This window comes from Macaca thibetana, chromosome 11 (assembly GCF_024542745.1).
Source record: "Macaca thibetana thibetana isolate TM-01 chromosome 11, ASM2454274v1, whole genome shotgun sequence".
In the NCBI taxonomy this organism is placed as follows: domain Eukaryota; kingdom Metazoa; phylum Chordata; class Mammalia; order Primates; family Cercopithecidae; genus Macaca; species Macaca thibetana.
The window spans coordinates 97,970,463-97,992,379 of NC_065588.1; the positions used below are offsets into that span (position 1 = coordinate 97,970,463).

A 21,917-nucleotide genomic window follows, 5' to 3' on the forward strand; every position below is an offset into this window, starting at 1 on the left:
TTCAGGCAATATGGGAGATCACCTTCAGGTTTATCTTGGTACTCTGAGGACCAGTTAGTTAACCTCTACTGGTTCCAGGAGCCAACTCTGGCTGGGCTGCCTATTCACAGTGGAGAGAGATTATGTTAATGCAACCATGCAAACAATCCCTGCAACAACTGTGTGCCTCTAATGAATCTGCAGGGTCAGAACCATTTTCATAATATTATGAATATATTATTTGTACCTTTCAGTGTTTTGACATCTGCACTGATAGTATAAAAATGAAGATGAGTAAAACTATTGATACCTTGGCATGAAATCAAGTCACTGCCATGGAGTAATACTAGCCAACCTTGCCTTCCTCACCACCATGCACTCAACAGTTGAAACAAAAGGGCCAGTTTTGCCTTAGAGTCTTTCTTTTTTTTTTTTTTTTTTTATTGAGATGGAGTTTTGCTCTTGTTGCCCAGGCTGGAGTGCAATGGCACAATCTTGGCCACTGCAACCTCTGCCTCCTGGGTTCAAGCAATTCTCCTCCCTCAGCCTCCCAAGTAACTGGGATTATAGGCATGCACCACTATGTCTGGCTAATTTTTTTGGTGTTTTTTAGGAGAGACAGGGTTTCCCTATGTTGGTCAGGCTGGTCTCAAACTCCTGACCTCAAGTGATCCACCTGCCTCAGCCTCCCAAAGTGCTGGGATTACAGGCGTGAGCCACCATGCCTGGCCCTTAGAGTGTTCTTAATGAAGCATAAAAATAATTAATTTTGGCTGAGCACGATGGCTCATGCCTGTAATTTCAGTATTTTGGGAGGCTGAGGCAGGTGGATCACTTAAGCCCAAGAGTTTGAGACCAGGCTGGGGAATATGGCAAAACCACATCTCTACTAAAAATACAAAAATTAGCTGGGTGTGGTGGCACACGCCTGTGGTCCCAGCTAGTCAGGATGCTGAGGTGGGAGAATCGCTTGAAATCAGGAGGCGGAGGCCGCAGTGAGCCAAGATCACGCCACTGTACTTCAGCCTGGGTGACAAAGCAAGACCTTGTCTTGAACAAAACAAAACAAAACAAGAATAAGAATAATAGCTTTCATCAAATCTTGGCTCTTGAGTATGTTTTTTTTCTAGACTTGTGTGACAATGAAATGCAAAGTATGTCTGAACACTTAGACTGCACACTGCAGTACAATGGTTTACCCCAGGAAAAGCACCGTACAACTGAGTTGGAGGATGAATAGGTGACTTTTTTGCATAGAAACTCCACTTTTACTTGAGGAAATAAGTAAGAAGAACCGCTTCATCCCTGTGAGCCTATGAGCCTTCGACTCCCTGCTCCTGATGGATTTGCAGCGACATGCTCTAGTATCTTCATGATGTTTAATTAATGAATATTAATACACAGTGGGCCAGGGTTGCCTATTATGTACTTCACCATAGTCACACAAGGAGAAAGTTACTGTTAAACTCCAACAGAGTCACCTAAATAGCAAGTGCTGGGTGCTAACATTTTTTTTTTTTTTTTTTTTTTTTTTTTTCTGGTAAGGAAGAATGGACAGTCTTCCCAGCTAATGTAGTGCCTATAGATGTTTTGTGGAATGTTCCCTGGCAAATATACTCACTGTTAGAAACTATGAATAACTAGCTAGATGCGGTGGCTCATGCCTGTAATCCCAGCACTTTGGGAGACTAAGGCGGGTAGATCACCAGAGGTCACAAGTTTGAGACCAGCCTGGCCAACATGGCAAAATCCCATCTCTACTAAAAATACAAAAATTAGCCAGGCGTGGTGGCATGTGCCTGTAGTCTCAGCTACGCGGGAGACTGAGACATGAGAATCGCTTGAACCCAGGAGGCGGAGGTTGCGGTGAGCAATGCCACTGCACTCCAGCCTGGGTGACAGAGACTCTGTCTGAAAAAAAAAAAAAAAAAAAAAAAGAGAGAAAGAAACTATGAAAAGTATGCATAGAATGTATAAGGCCCTAAGAGAAAATGTATTTTTCTATAAAGTTGCTTTAGGCTTATTACAACAATGAAAATACAAAGTTGCAATAAAGCCAAGGATATCAGGGATAAATTTTGCTGAGTCAAACTGTTAAAACATCTCTGCTTGAAGAGAAAACAAGACAAAACAAAACAAACAAAAACCACACACACATTTTGAACCAGTTACCATACATTGTCTGTTAGTGGCACATCTCAGATTTTATTGCAGAGATATGACCACAAGGGTACTCTGGTGAGTATCATGCCATTTTGCTTTTGTAAGGCTATTTTCAGACACCATACTGATTGCAAAATTGTGCTATTTTACCCTTACTCAGAACCTCCAAAGATTCGCATCCCAAGACACCTGAAGCAAACCTATATCCGCAGAGTTGGAGAAGCTGTCAATCTGGTTATACCTTTCCAGGTAAGAGTTCAAAGGTCGCTCTTTTTCTCTTTCCACAGTTGGGTTAGTTTAGGAAGTAGGAAGACGTGCTCTAGCATTTAAGTTCATCATGATTCAGGATTTCCTCAGAGGAAGAGGAGGTAAATAAAGAAAGAAAGAGTGTTAGAGAATGATTAAGCAATCTCCTGCTATCAAAATAGAGAAATCTACAGAAACCATCATAGATTTTCTTTCTGCATGAGACAAATGAGATATAGTCTTGCCTGAAACTCAGGGACTATGGTGGGCAGGGAAGAAACATCAAGGAGATACCAAATGAAGAAATGCTTGAAGATTCTTTTGGTCATATATATTTGTAAAAACCCATGATTTTAAGTGAAGCTCTCAGTGTCACATTCAGGAAAACAGTGTGTGCTTAGTTCCCACGATGACCCCAAACCAAAATAATTTCAATAAGGAGGACAACTGAACTTTGAAATCACGATGACACTAACTGAAATATATGAACAATATTAAATCATTATTTCAGCAAAATAATCTGTTCTTCACAAAATTCACTAGTCTTCACTTACAATAGTCAATTTTGGTCTTACACAAATACACACACACACCCTGTACCTCCCAACCCTTACTCTCCAGCTCCCTATTCATATGGCACCTCCAGACAGTGCTGTTCAATAGAATTTTCTTCAATGATACCAATGTTCTATATCAGGGCTGTCCAATATGGTAGCCACTAGCCACATGTGGCTATTGAGCACTTGAAATGTGTAACTAGGAACTAGTATGACTGGAGAAATAAATTTTTAATTTTCTTTAATTTTAATTTAAATAGCCACTTGTACCTTGTGGCTATTGTATCAGCCAGGCTGGCCTTAGAATGTAGGTCTCTACACACATTTGACACTCATACACACACACACACACGCACACACACACACATGCACACACACACACAGAGAAGTCTGTTCAAACCCAGGCTCCCATGAAACCAAACTAAAGGGATGGCCAATTCAGGCCATCCTCATTGCACTCTGGGCACAAACCTAAGGAGAGGCATTGTGTACTACATACCCCCCGCATGAAATCAGAATGAAAGCCAAGGAGGAAGTGAAGCGGAACACAGCCGAGGAGCAAGCGGGTGACTTGGCAAGGTTCTTCCCACTTTCCTTCTCCTGCAGCATCAAATAAAACCAGAAGTGGCAACAAGGCAGGCACTGGGGACCTAGCCCCAACCCTGCAGTGGGGCTGCTGAATCAGCCCTCAAGTCTCCACACCGTTCCTGCCACCACAGCTAATCCCAGTTCCCAGATCTGGGGGTCTGTGTGTTCAACTTCTGTCCCTGAGTCTGAGAGAGAAAAAAAATCATGAGAACAAGTTCCCCATAGATCTGGCATCCCAGAGACTGTTCAGCCCCCAGGAAGGGAGATGAGACCAAAATGTGATGTTAGTATATTTGTGTAATCTCTAGAGTTCCCAAACATTTTCTCATTTGATCCTCAGAAACACCCTGTGAGGCAGAAAGGCCAGATTTCCTTACCTTGCTTGAGAAGGGAAGAAACTGACAGGGAAGTTAAGTGACTTGCCCAACATCACGCAGAAAGTCAATGGTAGGGCCAAGAACAGAGTCCGTGGCCCCGTGACTTAATTCAGTGGTTTTTTTCACTTTGTGTATTATTAGAGAACCCACATTTTCCCCTAGTGGCTAAGAGCAAGTTGTACATTTAAGGAAATATAAGCTTCAACTGTCTTTCCCTTTCTTCAACAATGTTGTTTTCTGCTTCCCATGTGTGAGTCTGAGCACCCCCAACCACTCTTCAGGCTCTGAGAGCAGGGGTTTGGTGTGTAGCTCTACATCTCTTATTATAACCTAGCCATGTTCAGAGCCCACAGGAAAGCTGTGCCTTACCTGACAGAATTCATGCTTGGTTCCTGTCTGCCAGGGTGAGCCTGGATGCTCAGATCTTCTAGGAAATTCCTTTGTAATAGAAATGGAAACTCAGGTTCATGAATGGGATTATGATTTCTTATATTCTGCTCTTAAAGAATAGTTTCAACAGCTAGAGGGAACAGAGAGAGAATTCAGATGATAGTGGCCGGGCACGGTGGCTCACGCCTGTAATCCCAGCACTTTGGGAGGCGGAGGTGGGTGAATCACATGAGGTCAGGAGTTCGAGACCAGCCTGGTCAACTTGGTGAAACCCTGTTTCTACTAACAACTACAAAAATTAGACAAGCACAGTGGTGTGCACCTGTAAACCCGGGTACTCGGGAGGCTGAGGCAGGAGAATCCCTTGAACCCAGGAGGTGGAGGTTGCAGTGAGCCAAGATTGTGCCACTGCTCTCCAACTTGGGAAGCAAGAGCCAAACTCCGTCAAAAAAAAAAAGTTAGATGATATTAATTACAAAAACTTATGTATTGGACAGAAACTTTCTCAGGAATTCAATCTTTATAACCACTCTTTGAGATAGGTACTACCAATATTCCCGTTGAGGCACAGAAAGCTTAGTAAGTAACTTGCCCAAGGTCACACAGACATTAAGTGGTCAGGAGCCAGATATAGATTCCAGGGCCCCAGAGCCCATGCTCTTAACCATTATCCTGTGTTGTGTAGGCTTTTGGAGCCAACAGACCCAGCTGGGAGACCTGGTTCCAGTGCTTACTTAAATGCAAGGCCTTGGACAAATTATTTAACTTATCTATCCAAAAAATGAGGATAATGATACTAAGCTTGATGTGAAGATTAAGGGAAATAATCAATGTGATGTACCTAAGGTAGTGCCTTGCACATAAAATGCAGATGACAGCTTTGCTGCTGTAATTGCTCACCACCAGACTAGAAGGGTGGTGTTTTCCAGCCCTGCCTAGAATGGGTTAAGCCATTGTCCTTCTCATAATGCTGAAGAAACATCTTGAGACAATGTGATTTACCCCCTCTACTTTTGCTGTCTTTCTTTTTAGGGAAAACCAAGACCAGAATTAACTTGGAAGAAGGATGGTGTAGAAATTGATAAGAATCAAATAAACATTCGCAACTCTGAGACTGATACAATCATATTTATTAGAAAAGCAGAGAGGAGCCACTCTGGGAAATACGATCTGCAAGTCAAAGTGGACAAATTTGTGGAGACCGCATCAATTGACATCCAGATTGTTGGTAGGTTTAGATGAAGGAGCCAGAACGTTCTGTCAAAGCAGTACAGGGATGAATTGTTCTTGTCCCTAAGGCAAGAGCAGGAGTTTTGTTAGGCTGGCTCTACATAAAACTCTTTTTTTAGATTTGTTTTTTAAAAATAGATAAATTAGGCTGGGCGTGGTAGCTCACACCTGTAATCCCAGCACTTTGGGAGGCCGACGTAGGTGGATCACTTGGGGTCGGGAGTTCAAGACCAGCCTGGCCAACATTGTGAAGCCCTGTCTCTACTAAAAATACGAAAATTAGCTGGGTGTGGTGGCGTGCACCTGTAATCCCAGCTACTCGGGAAACTGAGGCGGGAGAATCACTTGAACCCAGGAGGTGGAAGTTGCGTGAGTTGAGATCAAGCCACTGCACTCTATCTAGCCTGGGTGACAGAGCGAGAGACTGTCTTAAAAAAAAAAAAAAAAAAAAAAAAAAAAAAAAAACAAGGCAGTAAGATTTGTTACCATTTCAAAATGAATTCTCACCAACTCAAAGGACTAATCATGAGAGATTTAAGGCATATATGTTCAAGAAAATTAATGAATGTACTTTTTAGTGAAATCCTTCTGCACTATTCTACAACCCGGCTCTCTCTTACTCTTAGTTTCTCATCTCCCTGATGGTAAAGTTATTTCTTATGTTGAATTCTTACATTCTAGACATTATAGATTCTAGCTATAGTTTAACATGTTTCTTACTACACCTAAAATTTACTGGTAAAAGTTTTCATGGAGAATGAAGAATTTTTTTTTAGTATTAATATAAGGAAGATGTACCTAAGCAAAACTGAACAGTTAAGCACTGAATTCTTTGATCCTGCCAGAGTAGTTAGATACTTACCTGCCCAAAGAATAAATAATGTTAGTTCTTAATTACTTAAATTATTCTGTAATTTTTGCAACTTCAAGAAATAAATTTAAGGCCGGGCATTGTGGCTCACACCTGTAATACCAGCACTTTAGAAGGCGGGCAGATCACTTGAGGCCAGGAGTTTGAAACAAGCCTGGACAACATGGTAAAAACTTGTCTGTACTAAAAATGCAAAAATTAGCCAGACATTGTGGCACACACTTGTCCTAGCTACTTGGGAGGCTGAGGCATGAAAATCACTTGAACCTGGGAGGAGGAGGTTCTTGTGAGCCAAGATTGCACCACTGCAACTCAGCCTGGGTTACAGACCAAGACTCTGTCTCCAAAAAAACAAAAAGAAGGAAATTTAAGAGCAGAGCTAGAAAAAAGCCTTGTTTCCAATCATTGTTATCATTGTATTTCAGTAAATTTGCTGAAAGTTGAGGTTCTCTAACCAACGGGGCAACTTCCTGAATAGCCTCCTATCTTGGTTTAAAGGGTCATTCCCTTTAAACTAAGCACTCTTTTCCCACTGGCTAATCCTTTTTGAGTTTTGTGAAGTTGAAGGGAGTGTTGAGGCTGCTCTGTGCCCTTTGATCTGGCCTGGCTCCATTCTACTAGAAGGCAAAGGGTCTCAGAAGCCCCCATGGTAGGGTCTAGAAGAGTGATGCCTCCTAAAACAGAGGAAAAGGTCATTTAAAATATCCTCCTGAAATGAAATATAGACTGGGAAAGAAAGTGACCTTGCAGTGACACCATGAATTCATCCTGTAGACCGTCCAGGTCCACCCCAATCTGTGAAGATTGAGGATGTCTGGGGAGAAAATGTCGCTCTCACGTGGACTCCACCGAAGGATGATGGAAATGCTGCTATCACAGGGTATACCATCCAGAAGGCTGACAAGAAGAGCATGGTAAGGTCTGGCTTTCTCTGGTTAGCAGCAGCAAAAGCCCATTTCATCAGAGGTAAAGGAGGTGGCACAAGGGCCTCACTGGTGAGGAGCCAGCTGGGACCATGGAGAAGTGATGTGGCAGAGCAGAAAGGAAAGGACCTGTGGAGCCACAGAGCTAGAATTAAACCGAAGCATTGCTACTTAAGACCACGTGTATAAGGACCACACGTGACCACAATCACTTGACCTCTTTCATCTCTATTTTCCTCGTCTATATAATGGGGGCACAAATATCCCTTGCTTGATTATTACAAAGCTTAAATGATATAAAGCAACTGGTTCAATGCTCCATAGAATTCAATAAACTCATTCCTTCCACAAATATTTGCTCGAGACTTTGACTCAGATTCACACCCATGCAACTGTTTCTCCTTGTGAAATAAGTTGGATACTGTGCACTTATACCTACAAAAAAAGAAAAAAGACAGACACTAGTTAGAAAAGAAAGATTCTCCAAGGTTACAGCATGTGCAAATGCAGAAGGGTCTGGAGGAGGACAAGAGCCTAATACAAGCTTGTCCAACTTGTGGCCCCCGGGCCGCATGCAGCCCGGGACGGCTTTGAATGCAGCCCAACACATATTTGTAAACTTTCTCAAAACATTATGAGATTTTTTTTATGATTATTTTTTTCAGCTCATCAGCTATCATTAGTGTTAGTGTATTTTATGTGTGGCCCAAGACAATTCTTTTTCCAGGGAAGCCAAAAGATTGAAAACCCCTGGCTTAATGTGTTTAAAAAGCAACCTAGTTGGAGTAAGACTTATTATAAACTTATTTTATAGATGAGGAAACTGAGGCTCACAGAGGATAAATGACTTGCTAAAGATCACCAGATTTTCTCACGCCTGAATTCCCAGCTACTTGGGAGGCTCAGGCAGGAGAATTGCTTGAACCTGGAAGGTGGAGGTTGTAGTGAGCCAAGATTGTGCCACTGCACTCTAGCCAGGATGGCAGAGCAAGACTCCATCTCAAAAAGAAAAAACAGAACCAAAGTTAATAATACAAACGGGGAGCAGTGGCTCATACCTGTAATCCCAGCACTTTGGAAGGCTGAGGTGGGAGGATTGCTTGAGCCCAGGAGTTTGAGACCAGCCTGGACAACATAGGGAGACCCCCTGTCTATAAAAAATAAATTAGCTGGGTGTGGTAGCACGTGCCTGTAGTCCCAGTTACTCAGGAGGCTGAGGTGAAAGGGTCTCTTGAGCCCGGGAGGTCAAGACTGCAGTAAGCCAAGATCGCATCACTGCACTCCAGCCCGGGTGATAGAGTGAGACCGTGTCTCAAAAAGAAAAAAATATATAATAATAATGTTAAGTGAATGTACTGGATATTACTAATGTTTATCTAGTGATTTAGCTTCAGGTCTTTCTGATAAGAAGTTGGCACTAAAATTCTGTAATTATACTTTATTCTACAAAAGATAGCTAGGAAGACAAATAGGTAAGTAGACAGGTAGATAAATAGACGACAGACACCTAAAGGTTATGAAAAAACATAAAGATAGTAGATGACATCTAGGGTATATGAATCTAATGTGTAAATGAAGATTAAATTACATAGTCAATTGCAAATAAGTTGTAAAATATTAAACAAAATATACATTGTTTCAACATATTTTAATAACGTGTATTACTCTCCATATAAACATATTTTAACAACATATTATTACTCTCCATACAAAAATGAGTAGTCTTTTCTTCTTTTTGTTAATAAAGCACTTATTTATCCCAATCTACAGTTAGAAAAATTGTATACTTTTAGGTGATTTTCCTCCAGTTACTATTTTTTTTTTTCTTTTAGGAGTGGTTCACTGTCATCGAGCATTATCACCGAACCAATGCCACCATTACTGAACTGGTCATAGGGAATGAATATTACTTCCGGGTCTTTTCTGAAAACATGTGCGGCCTCAGTGAGGATGCCACCATGACTAAAGAGAGTGCTGTGATCGCTAAGGATGGTGAGTTGGGAATGGACTGACATTTGAAAACCTTCGTTGACAGTGACTACACAGAGAAGACTGGAAAAAGAGATGTGGTGAAAGGGAATTTAAAAAATGGTAAATGTACATTGTAAAATTATGATAATGGTGTTCAAGTAAAATTTAAGTGGAATTATATTATTATTGAATTTTTTTACAAATATAGGCTTTAATTCATTCCAGCTTCTAGGCAGTGGATCTACAAATGGCTAATACCCCAGAGACAGGAAAAAGTAGACATTTTCTTCTAGAGTTTCTACTTTTATTCTTGGACACCTTCAATGTAGCTACACATGGGACCCACTCGATTATAAAAGGAGAAACTAAATTCTATCCTTATCTTTCCATTTCATCATAAACCCCTCTTCTTAAAACCTTCCTTGTGAATTTTCACATTAGAACAAATTTGTGTTCAAAATACTCCGAAAGACACCAAAGTCTTCTCAATATCTGGTTCAGTTTCAGATGACCCCTCTGGCTTTCTATCTCATGTATGATTGGCTATGCATTTGTACCCCTCAGAATGTTTGCCACATGGCATTTGCTCATCTTTTTCCGTGTGCTTCTAAGTTCAGGAAAGTTTTAATCGTGAGTAAAGGATGCCACCAATAATATAGTCTCAGGCCAATTTACATAATTTTAACATATTTGTAATGCTTGTTTTTAAGGTAAAATCTACAAAAATCCAGTGTATGAAGACTTTGATTTCTCAGAGGCACCCATGTTTACTCAGCCTTTGGTTAACACCTATGCCATCGCTGGTTACAATGCCACCCTAAACTGCAGTGTGAGAGGAAATCCTAAGGTACTATGTTCTTCTATCACATCAGTTAAAGTCCCTCGCTTGTATTTGTTGTGTTATAATGTAAGTAACAATAAAAACAAATCCAGCTGCTCCTTGTGTTTTCCCAGGATGGGGGATTAGAGGGTGTTAGTGGTGGTAGATAATTAGGCACACTATTCAGATGCAGTAGTAAAAAATGCTTACATTTCTTTACTAAGGGATTCCTCTGAAGAAAAAGCAAACCACCTATTTAAAAAAGAACATCTCCTGTATAAGGATATGGAAGTGTAATAACATTGTTTCACTTGGAAAATTAGGTGGTAATATCAAGAATTCTGTGATAAATTAAACAACAATTACACTATACTGTAAGACAGAATATAAATGTGCTTTGATAAGGGTACAGTGTGCTAAGAAGGGAGATATCATATCCGGTTGAAGAGATGAGAAAGGTTTCCAGGCTTCATGTTGGCATTTGAAAAGAACAACGATTTAATGAATATCACCCATAGAGATGTACATATCCCTGGGTGCACTGAGAGAAAGTACCCTAGAATTGGGAAAATTTATGAACTTTTTTTTTTCCTGTATATACCTTGATCGTAAATAGGGAAGTTGTCCGGGTGCAGTGGCTCACGCCTGTAATCCCAACACTTTGGAGGCTGAGGCAGGCAGATCACTTGATCAGGAGTTCAAGACCAGCCTGGGCAACATGGTCTCTACTAAAAATACAAAAATTAGCTGGGCATGGTGGCATACAACTGTGATCCCAGCTACTTGGGACGCTGAGGCAGGAGAATTGCATGAACCTGGAAGGTGGAGGTTGCAGTAAGCCGAGATAGCACCACTGCACTCTAGCCTGGGTGACAGAAGACTCCGAAAAAAAAGAAAAAAAAAAAGGAAAGTCAAAGGAAAAAGCCAGACTGAGGATGAGCAAAAGGTGCTAAATTAATGTGTACTTGTAAATGATGTTGGTACATCCAAATGGGGATGATGAGGAAGCAGATGGAGAGGTTCACCCGGAGCCTAGGAGAAAGGCCAGGGCTCTTGCTCTCGGTTTGGGAGTCCCAGACATAAAGATGCTACATTCTACCCCTTGCCAAAGCTTTAGAAAGGAATATCATTGAGGAAAGAGGATAGTGAGTAAAGAGCCAAGGACCAAGGTGTGAGGCTCAGTGATCGCTCCCATTTGAAGGGCGGAAGGAAGAAGAAGACTGTGTGAAGGAGACAGAAAAGGTGCCATCTGTAGGTTCTGAGCAAGACAAAATAATAGAAGAGGTGGAAGAGAGAATGCGGAGGGTGCATATTTACAAAAGAAAGGAGAAGACACTATGAGAGTGAGGAGTCACTGATATCAAATGCGATTCAGAGGTCAAGGAGAATGAAGTCATCTTCCTGGGTGATTGGGTCATTACTGATCTTGCAGTATCTGATTGGAGTAGATCCATTGCCATGGGATGATAAATATAGACGTCAGAGGACAGGTTAAGTAATGAGGCAGATGCAGTTCATAAAGAATTAAAAAAGAGTATCAGGAAAAGGAAAGGAGGAAAATCAAATGGTCATGACACCTTAAGGGGATTCTCTGAAAAAAAATGCCCAGCAAATATGCACTCTCTACAATGAGTTAATATCATGGACCTATGGACGAAATTGTTTTTAATTTGAAAATATTTAATTGACAAATAAAGGTCATATACATTCAAGCTGAACAATATGATGATTTGATATGTGTACACATTGTGTAATGATTATCACAATCAAATTAATACATTCGTCACCACCGGTGCTGTACATTCAATGCCCCAAACTTGTTCATCCTATAACTGAAAGTTTGTACCCGTGTAGATCAAATTGAAATGCAACTGAATCCATTTGAGAAGATTGCCCTAGAGTTGCCTCTGAACAAATCTGGCTTTCTTTGTCAGAACTGTTCGTTTGCTTCTTTGCCAAGCACTAAGTAGAGTTTAATGTGAGAAATAGTGCCCAAGTAGAAATCTATCATTCTCAGATGCACTTTCTTTTTAAGCCATGCTTTAACATCCTGTCACTGGCTTTGATGGTCTATTAATATGCCAAGTACAGATATGTTTTGACCTAAGTTTCTTCAATTTGAACTTCAGCCTAAAATAACCTGGATGAAAAACAAAGTTGCTATTGTGGATGACCCAAGATACAGGATGTTCAGCAACCAGGGAGTCTGTACCCTGGAAATTCGCAAGCCCAGCCCCTATGATGGAGGCACTTACTGCTGCAAAGCAGTCAATGACCTTGGGACAGTGGAGATTGAATGCAAACTGGAGGTGAAAGGTATGACATCCAATATCTCATGTATAGACTAAAGTTAAAGAAAATCATTGAATTATTGTTCTTAATGCTTATTGTTCTTAATCCAAATTGTTTGCCAAAACGCTGCAGCGAGGGTGGGAGAGGGTGGTGAGGGCAAGGGAAGCAGGGAGGGAATTCAGGGAGAGAAGGCAGTTTTACATCCTACATTCACTTCACTTTATTTGTGGAAGGTTATTTGATTATTTAAGTCAACTTATTTTTGTCTTATGTGGTTTGCGCTAAGGGACTGTTAATTTCAGTGGAATGTTAGTATGTGTACACCATGGTAAGAATGAAAGGGGCTATCACTTTGGTGACATCATTCATCTATAAATAGAAGCCTAGTGTGAAAATCCATCTATTGAAATGGCAATTGAGGAATCTGCACTATTTTTAATTAGTTTCCTATTTTGTTAAGTTTATTATTTTCTGATATTTATAGAAATAGTTTTGCTAATTAAGTGTTTGATATTACACATATAGAATATAGTATATACATATTATAACAGGTTGCTTTTCAAATCTCTAACTAGAGAACTTCCATTTATAGGTATACATTTCATTTATACTAGTTTTCAAAGTGTGGCAACTAATGTAAACCAAGAAAACACATAAGGATTTATGTGGTTGAAAAGCATAACCTGCCATCTTAATCAATTTTCATATTAATCAACTACCATTTTTATACTGACATTTTTCTTTACGAGCAGAACCTACTTTGGGACACCATGAAAAACCCTTCAAAGAGTCACCGTTATGAGATAATAGGTGACATGATCCTAGTGTGTTTTCTCTCATTCTTAAGTGTATTATATTGCCATTCTGTAATAACTAAAATATTTCTTTTTCCAATCTCTCTATAATGAAGAAATTATGACCTAAAACTCAGAAAGTAAATATCTATTTTAGAAAATCATAGTGAATGCTTGGGTATTTATGTTTTTTAAAAAAGAGTCTTTTAGCCAGGCGTGGTGGCTCATACCTGTAATCCCAGCTCTTTGGGAGGCTGAGGCGGGCGGATCACGAGGTCAGGAGTTCGAGACCAGCCTGACCAACATGGTGAAACCCCGTCTCTACTAAAAATACAAAAATTAGCCAGGCGTGGTGGCACACGCCTGTAATCCCAACTACTCGGGAGGCTGAGGCAGGAGAATGGCTTGAACCCAGGAGGTGGAGGTTGCAGCAAGCCAAGATCACGCCAGTGCACTCCAACCTGAGTGACAGAGCGAGACTCCGTCTCAAAAAAAAAAAAAAAAAAAAAAAAAAAGAGTCTTTTAGTGCTAAATCTAATATAAATGTGATAGAGAAACTTCTTGAACAAAATAACTTTTCATATATATATGTATACACACACATATAAATACACACACACACACATACACATATATATATATATATATATATATTTTTTTTTTTTTTTTTTTTTTGAGAGAAGGTCTCACTCTGTCACCCAGGCTGAAGTGCAAGGGTGCAATCTCAGCTCACTGCAACCTCTGCCTCCTGGGTTCAAGCAATTCTCGTGCCTCAGCCTCTTGAGTAGCCGGGATTACAGGCATGCACCACCACACCTGGCTAATTTTTATATCTTCAGTAAAGACGGGATTTCGCCATGTTGGCCAGGCTGGTCTCAAACTCCTGACCTCAAGCAGTCCATCCGCCTTGGCCTCCCGAAGTTTTGGGATTATAGGCGTGAGCCACTGCACCCAGCCGCTTTCCTCTTATAACTTTTTAAAGCTGTATTTTTTCTTTTATGATTCATAATTGAGTGAAAGGAAAAAGATTTGATTTTTTTCTCACAAATATAAGGCATATAATATTCTTAGAAAATTTCAAGCCTTACTATTGAGATAATCCTTACGAATTTAAACATTTTTAGCTCCTTTATTGGCTTTAAATGATTATTAAGGTCATAATTGCAAATCATCTGGTTTCTCAACTGCTAGCCTTATTAGTTCCAAAGTATTGTTGATGCTTTTGTTTCAATATCCCCCCAAAAAACAAAAACTAAAAAAAAACAGTACCACTTATTTATGCTCTGAAACTAGCTGAATGTTGTTAATGATATAAAATGATGCTTTAACAAATGGAACAATATTTGAGGCCCTCCTTAAAAGTGAATAGTATTATACATATACATGATATAGTCTTTTTAGTGAAAATATAGTAAATGGTACGGTAATTAAATTTGATAAAAAGAATAATGTATTCTAGTACATAAGTTCATAATAAAGTATCAACTGTGATATATTGGTAAAAGTTTTTGGTCCTAAAAGTAACTGAAATTGTTTATCATCAGATTGTTATCTGATAATAGGTAACTTGAATCAAGTTAAGTTGTGAAAAAAGGTAAGAATGTCAACTGAGAATAAATAAATACTGGTACAAATATTCTGATTCTGCAGTGATATATCAAGGAGTAGATACCCCTGGACAACCAGTCTTCCTGGAGGGGCAGCAACAGGTTTAAAACGTTTATATCCCACTGGATATTCTACTTTCCGTTCCATTCCTCTTACATGAAAATGCACCTTGCATGTCAAGCTTGACTTTCTCATTTGCTTTTAATTGTACCTCTTAGCAGCTCATGGCATACAGTGTTTATGCCATGAACAAGGAAGGCCAAATTATTCAAGGATATTAAGTAATGTAGAAACTAAGTTTTGTCAGAAAACTACGTACCTTACCACATGTCTCCATGAATAAAGCCAGAAAGCTACGTTTGAAGATGATCTCGTTTTATATAATAAGACTATCAAAACTTGGGAATCAACATTTCTTTATTATTTTCATTTTTTAACTGTAGAAGTACTTTTTAAAAGATAGTTTACAGCATAGTTTCCTTACACTCATGATGCAATTCAGAGAACTGAACGTTGTAAACATTTTTTTTTAATGTTCCGAGCATTTTTTATGGAAAGAGGATAAAAAAATATTTCCAATATTTAAAGGCCGGGCGTGATGGCTCTCGCCTATAATCCCAGCACTTTGGGAGGCCGAGGTAGGTGGATCGCTTGATCCCAGGAGTCCAAGATCAGATTGGGCAACATGGCAAACTCCCATCTCTACAAAAAGTACAAAACTTAGCCAGGTGTGGTGGCGCAAGCCTGTAGTCCTAGCTACTTGGAGAGCTGAGGCAGGAGGAGCGCTTGAATGTGGGAGGTCGAGGAGGCTTCAGTGAGCCGAGATCTCCAGCTTAGGTGACAAAGTGAGAATTTGTCTCAAAAAAATAACAAATAAAAAAAATAAATTGGGAAACTTACATATTTAAAATATTCCCATTACAAATTCGCCAGTAGAATATCTGTAACCCATCTATCTGTTGAAGATTTTGGACATTTTCATGGGGACTCAAATTATTTCACATGTTTATGAACTTAAAAGGAAAGAAAATTCTAGGCTCTATTATAAAATGTATCAAGCAATAAATGAGTACTATCATATACATGTGATTTGCCCCCATTTGGAATTGCAAATTAAGAGTTATTTGCAGCTGGGTATGCAACTTGATTAAAACCCTGATGATGTAGATCTATGCCTGAGTTTACAATATTTGTTTTGTGAATTTCCAAAGATAATATCAGCTTTCAAAAGAGAAAAAAAGTAAGGTTCTTTCTTGAAAGCTTTGTAGATTGTATACAGAAGAGCTTTGTAACATAAGGTTAAGTTTTGTGTCTATTTAGATCAGTCATATATATTCCATTCAGAGTACAATATTATAGAATACACTAGTCTAATATTTGTACTTGATAATTTTGCCTTTTAGAATTTCAACATATATATATGTACACTAACACTTTGTCCATTGTCTATGTTTTTCTTTTGTTGAAAAACACGATATATATATGTTGTAGGGTTTTGGTTTTTGTATTTGTTTTAAGCTAATGGTTTGGAAGCTCTTACCATAGATATTCACTATACAATCAGATTGGCTTTGCCACCTATTCAGGCAAAGTAGTTGTGCATATTAATAAATGTTTTACATATTAATGATCCTTTTGACGTGACTGGATCCCCACCCTTCATTTCATGTGCTTCTATTTTCCTACATCTTTTACATGACTAAGGATTAATGAAATCACCTCATCATAATCATGACCATAATTTCATCCAACAAGTACTCAACTTTGGTGTTAGCACTTTATTAATGCTTACGACTTCTCTCTCTCTCCCTCTTTCTCTTTTCCTTAGTCGTTGCACAATAAGGATTTTTGAATGTATAATATCATCTAAGGTAAGCTTTCATATGGTTTTGGCATATGAAGCTTATGACTGTCATAAGCCATACCAAGCCTGTGGAGTATGGCATGATTTTCATTATGTAATCCAATGAAAATAGACTTATTTTAAATCGCTAACTTCGTAGTTTTAATTTGTAGTTCACTATTTTGAAATTAACAGCTAGTACTTATCCATCACAGCAGTCTCCTGTTGACATGAAGCAAGTTGTTGAATGCAGTAGAGCATGAATCAAAGCATTTAATGTAGACAAAAACGGGTGATACCCAAGCATTCTGAATTATTTGCATCAAGGAATGGACATGTACATAAGTGGCATCATTTCTACCAATATGTGACTTGAGTTGTTTTTTTAAAAAAAGGAGAATGACTTTCTCAAATTTGCATTAAAGAAGTTTTTAAGAATGTTCAAATGGCATGCTGCTTTGTCTGGACGTGAATTTATTAGCAAGTAGTGAAGCACTTCACTAAAGGACCATGAATTTTTGTGGTTTCATGGATTCTCTCTTGAAGGGTACTTTTATTTTTTTGATATAAATCAGAAACTCAGAAGGTAGGTATGAAATATTGGTTGGTGTTTCTCACACCTTCAGAAAGTATTGGACCGGTCTTATCATTATAACTTTAACAAAATATTTCCAATTTTTGTGCTTTTGACGTGCATAAATGACCACAGTTAAAGGGGGTAGTTTATATATTTTCCAGTGTGTTTGAATTGAAACTCTCTGTGCCTAATTAAAAACAACATTAACAAACTGGAAGCAGATCTTCCCGCTGATCCATAAGATGGTGTGCATGTATTCTGCTGTTCAGTCGGAACATTTAAATCATCTATGAGGAATCACAAAACCTCTCAAAGAGCAATAAATACTTTCCAACCACTTAGGAATTTAAATGAAGATTGAACAATAGTAGGGGGAAAACGGCTATGGTTCTGCTGGGAGCTTGCTTTTCCTTCTAGATGCCAAGTGCTTTAAATTCTAAATGTACTAAAACTAGGAGAAGATTTCCAAGTAGAGACTGAATGAATCTTTGTAACTAATGGGAACATAATTAGTCACATTTCCAGGCAGCTAGTCAAGAAGTATTGTTTCAGCGATTTTTCACGTAGATGGTTTTGATTTATCTCTTTTCCTTTTGGTCCTCTCTAGGTGGGCTGTCCTTCTGCAGGCTCCTCTTGCAAGGCGTACCTCCAAACATAATTGATTCCTATCTGCGAGACGTACACTCAAGCAATCCTGAGGAATACTGAGGGCCTGGCCACTGCCTCTCTGCACTCTGCTGCTTTGAAATCTGGTTGAAATGAGAAAAAGCATTTTCTGTTTTTCCACCAGGCCCCCAAGTGTGGTCTTTTTCTTTCCTCCTAATGTTGAAGAGAAAAAAAAAAAATTGCCCAGATTGCTTAATTAAAAATTGCAAACAAAATCTCATTTGAAGTCAGCACTTTGGTCATTATTATCTCTGCTCACTGTATTATACTTTACAAAAATGCAAGCCATAGAATCAGCAAAAGCAGTTATTTTAAATAGTAGGCTATAAATGCTTTTTTTTCCTCTCAGAGTAAAGAACATGACACAATACACCACGATTGGACCTTGAAAACCCATCTTTCTCTTGATCTAATAGATTTTTCTAACTAAAGCAGAGTTGTTTATTTCATACAGCCCTGCTTAACACCAGGATCTGTGCCCTGTTTTCTTATTTGAATGCAATGAAACATTTTTAAAAGTCTAACTTTCAAACAAATTTCCTCAGAAGGGAAAATGAATTCAGTCAATGGTACAACAAATCTGAAGTGTTTGTGATGAAATGATACAATATTCACTTATGTATTTGGGGTTGTGTGCCTAGACACAGAACTGAGACTAAAGGCTGGGAGCCAGCATGCCCCTGAACCCAGGTCTGCCCTCCCTGTGGCTCTAGCAAGGCATCTTGGCCAACTCTGCCAGAGCTTCTGCCAAAACAGCTAGTCATAGTGACAGAGGGCTGTTGCAGACAACAGACCTATTACAGAGTTAGGGTTTGCTAACGGTATCCATTCAATTTGATGGAAACCTTTATAAAAAAAATCTAGCAGCTGCGAAACATTTATACTAACCCATAATCTTTTCCACAATTTCCCTTACTCTTCCTGATACAAAGTTTCAGTTAAGGGAGTAGAATGGAACTGTAAGGTACCACACCATTACTGTTGATTCCCTTGCCTCCCTTCTGTTTTTCTTTTCGGTCTTTTGTTGCAGGGGCTAAATATGTTGTCACTTGTTGGTGGGCCCATGGCTTCTGTGGATGACATTTTAAACATATCTGCTCTGCTTTCTTTCCAGATTTTAGCTGAGAAGTTCTATGGTCGTCATGGATCTGGGTTGATGTTGGGCTCGTAAAGGGAAGGGTGAATGATTCAGTTCGTTGCAATACATTTGAGAACAAGAGAAAGTCTAGTTTATGTCCAAACTATGGTGGCTCTATATATCTCTTTTGGAGTTGGTTGGTGATGTTGCCTTACTGGTTGTTAATGACATTGGCTATCACCCCTGCTCCTATGCTCCCAACAACTCCAGAATAATATTGTGTGCAATCCCTGTGTAAATACCAGTTTTAATCAAGAAAGCTACATGCACAGTATTGGCTAAGGTATTTTACATAAAGGAAGTCTGGCTCAACTGTAAAGACATGAAGGCCCTATGTCTATATACAAACCAAAGAAATGACAATGTGGCAAATCTAATCAACATAGTCCCTGCAGCCCAGCTGCTGGGTCTTAGCCATAGCGCAGCAGCTGAACTGGCTACTTAACTCAAATATGCACTGAGCAGTTTTGCCAAGACATTGGCCAAGCTGGTTAGGCTGCTTATACGTGTATGGTTTTACATAGCCTAAAAGAGACTGTAAAACCCCCCTGCTGAATTTTGATTCCTCACTTATGACTTAGGCTCTTTAATTATATTTTATATTAGATAATATTACTTTTCTACATATAATCTTTCCTTATATTAAGGGTACACATACACTGCAAAGTTCTAATAAGGAAGAAAAAGTCTATTGTGAAACTGCAAAGAGCAAAAAATATCAGAAGCTGTTATTACTATTGGTTTTTCTATAATTTTGTTTAAATTTCACTGTATTAAAAAATTATATATCACAGGAATTTACCAAAAATTCTTTTGGGAAACTAAACATTCATGAAAAATTTTAGGCTGGACAAAGTGGCTCAGACGCCTGTAATCCCAGTAGTTTTAGAGGCCGAGGTGGGCAGATCACTTGAGGCTGGGAGTTCAAGCCAGCCTATGCAGCATGGTGAAACCTTGTCTCCACTAAAAATACAAAAATTAGTTGGACGTGGTGGCACACACCTGTAGTCCCAGCTACTTGGGAAGCTGAGGCACAAGAATAGCTTGAACCTGGGAGGTGGAGGTTGCAGTGAGCCGAGATTGCACCACTGTACTCCAGCCTGGGCAACAAAGTGAGACCCTGTCTCAAAAAAAAAATTTTTTTTAAGGCTCACGTTTCTTTCTTTACCTTAAAAGAAGGCTTAATGGATGTTCTCATCTAAATTAATATCAAAGTAGAAAAAATAATTCTAAGAGACATTGGAACAAGGTAATATGCCCTTAACTATTCATTTTTAGAATAAATTCTGAAACACTATTCAGCTCAACAAATGAGTTATTGAATGTCTGATATCTGCATGGCACTGTAATGAATTCAGCTTGCAACTTGATAAATAAGGTACTTCAGGCTGGGCGTGGTGGCTCACGTCTGTAATCCCAGCACTTTGGGAGGCCAAGGCAGGCAGATCACTTGAGTGCAGGAGTTCAAGGCTAGCCTGGGCAAGACAGCAAAACCCCATCTCTACAAAAAATTATCCAGGTGTGATAGCATGCACTTGTAGTCTCAGCTACTCAGAAGGCTGATACATGAGAATCGCTTGAACCCAGGAGGTGGAGATTGCAGTGAGCTGAGATCGCACCTCTGTACTGCCAGCCTGGGCAACAGAGCCTATCTTAAAAAAAAAAAAAAAAAAAGAGGTACTTCACGCCTTCAAGGAATTTATAATGTATAAGACTAGTACACAGAGGGGAACATATAAACACGGCAGGATGCAGGTATAAGAGAGGATGACAACAATGCAGAAGCTGGATAATGTGGTTTATGTATTCGTTATTGTCAATGTGTGTATCATACTAGGATGGAGTACAGGACTTACCATATTACTTAACTTTTCTAAATCAGATTAAATGTAACTCTGAGCTCTCCACTAGCTAGGGAGATTGAGAAATTCTCTGTCGTGTTTAGAGATTCAGATTCCAGAGTCAACAGGAATCTTTCTTGGTGCCCAGAAAATGGAGAGAAGGAAAGGCCTCTGGTCTTCAATCTACACTGGTGCCTGCAGAGATGCCTGTCATTGTATTACACTTTATAAAAAAGTCACCCATAGAATAAGCAAAAGCAGTTCTTTTAGTTTAATGGTCAAACCCGGTATGGTTCACTCAAGGACAGGTGACTCTGAAACATCCCTGACAAGCGTGGACCTGGGGTCTTTCAGTCTTGGAGGCTACAACTTGGCTATTATGTTAGGGTTCTTCAGAGGAACAACCAATAGGAGAGGAAGGAAAGAAGAGGGACGGAAGGAAGGAAAGGGGAGGGAGGGAATGGAAAGAAAAAGGGAAAAGAGGAAAGAAAAAGCATGAAAAATCTAGAAAGAGATTAATTATAAGGTATTCATCATGGAATTATGGAGACTGAGAAAGCCCATGATTTGCTGCCCACAGAACCTAGGAAGGCTGGAGGTGTAGTTGAAGGCCTGAGAGCCAGAGAGCTCAAAGTGGTGCCTCCACCCAAGCCTCCTAAGACTGTGTGCTTCAGTCCCTCATTACTCAGCTGACCACCTGGGAGTTTCTTAGAAATGAAAACTTTCCGCCAGGTATGGCGGCTCACCCCTGTAATCCCAGCACTTTGGGAGGCCGAGGGAGGCCGATCACCTGAGGTAAGGAGTTCAAGACCAGCCTGGCCAAAATGGTGAAACCCCGTCTCTACTAAAAATACAAAAATTAGCCAGGTGTGGTGGCGCATGCCTGTAATCCCAGCTACTCAGGAGGCTGAGGGAGGAGATTCACTTGAACCTGGAGGCGGAGTTTGCAGTGAGCCAAGATCACACCACTGCACTCCAGCTTGGGCATTTTTAGAGAGGAGAGCAAAGGTTTTAATCAATCTATTATTGAATACTATCTACCC

General features: G+C 39.6%; 2 protein-coding genes across 13 annotated transcripts in view; both read left to right on the forward strand.

The window, feature by feature from the left end:
* Positions 1-18,115, forward strand: part of MYBPC1 (myosin binding protein C1) — a 98,693-nt gene extending 80,578 nt beyond the window's left edge. For 9 of the 12 annotated variants that reach the window (XM_050750210.1, XM_050750207.1, XM_050750209.1 and 6 more), the window contains 7 exons: positions 2,303-2,391; positions 5,333-5,528; positions 7,176-7,315; positions 9,157-9,316; positions 10,006-10,142; positions 12,245-12,431; positions 17,837-18,115. In XM_050750210.1, coding sequence (XP_050606167.1) covers positions 2,303-2,391; positions 5,333-5,528; positions 7,176-7,315; positions 9,157-9,316; positions 10,006-10,142; positions 12,245-12,431; positions 17,837-17,937 — 1,010 coding nt within the window. In that variant the 3' untranslated portion in view covers positions 17,938-18,115. Of the gene's footprint in view, positions 1-2,302; positions 2,392-5,332; positions 5,529-7,175; positions 7,316-9,156; positions 9,317-10,005; positions 10,143-12,244; positions 12,432-14,851; positions 14,911-16,637; positions 16,681-17,836 lie in introns of all 12 variants that reach the window. The other 3 variants (XM_050750219.1, XM_050750208.1, XM_050750216.1) reach the window with 2 other exon arrangements.
* Positions 1-21,917, forward strand: part of CHPT1 (choline phosphotransferase 1) — a 154,759-nt gene that overhangs the window by 97,920 nt on the left and 34,922 nt on the right. The window lies entirely within an intron of this gene.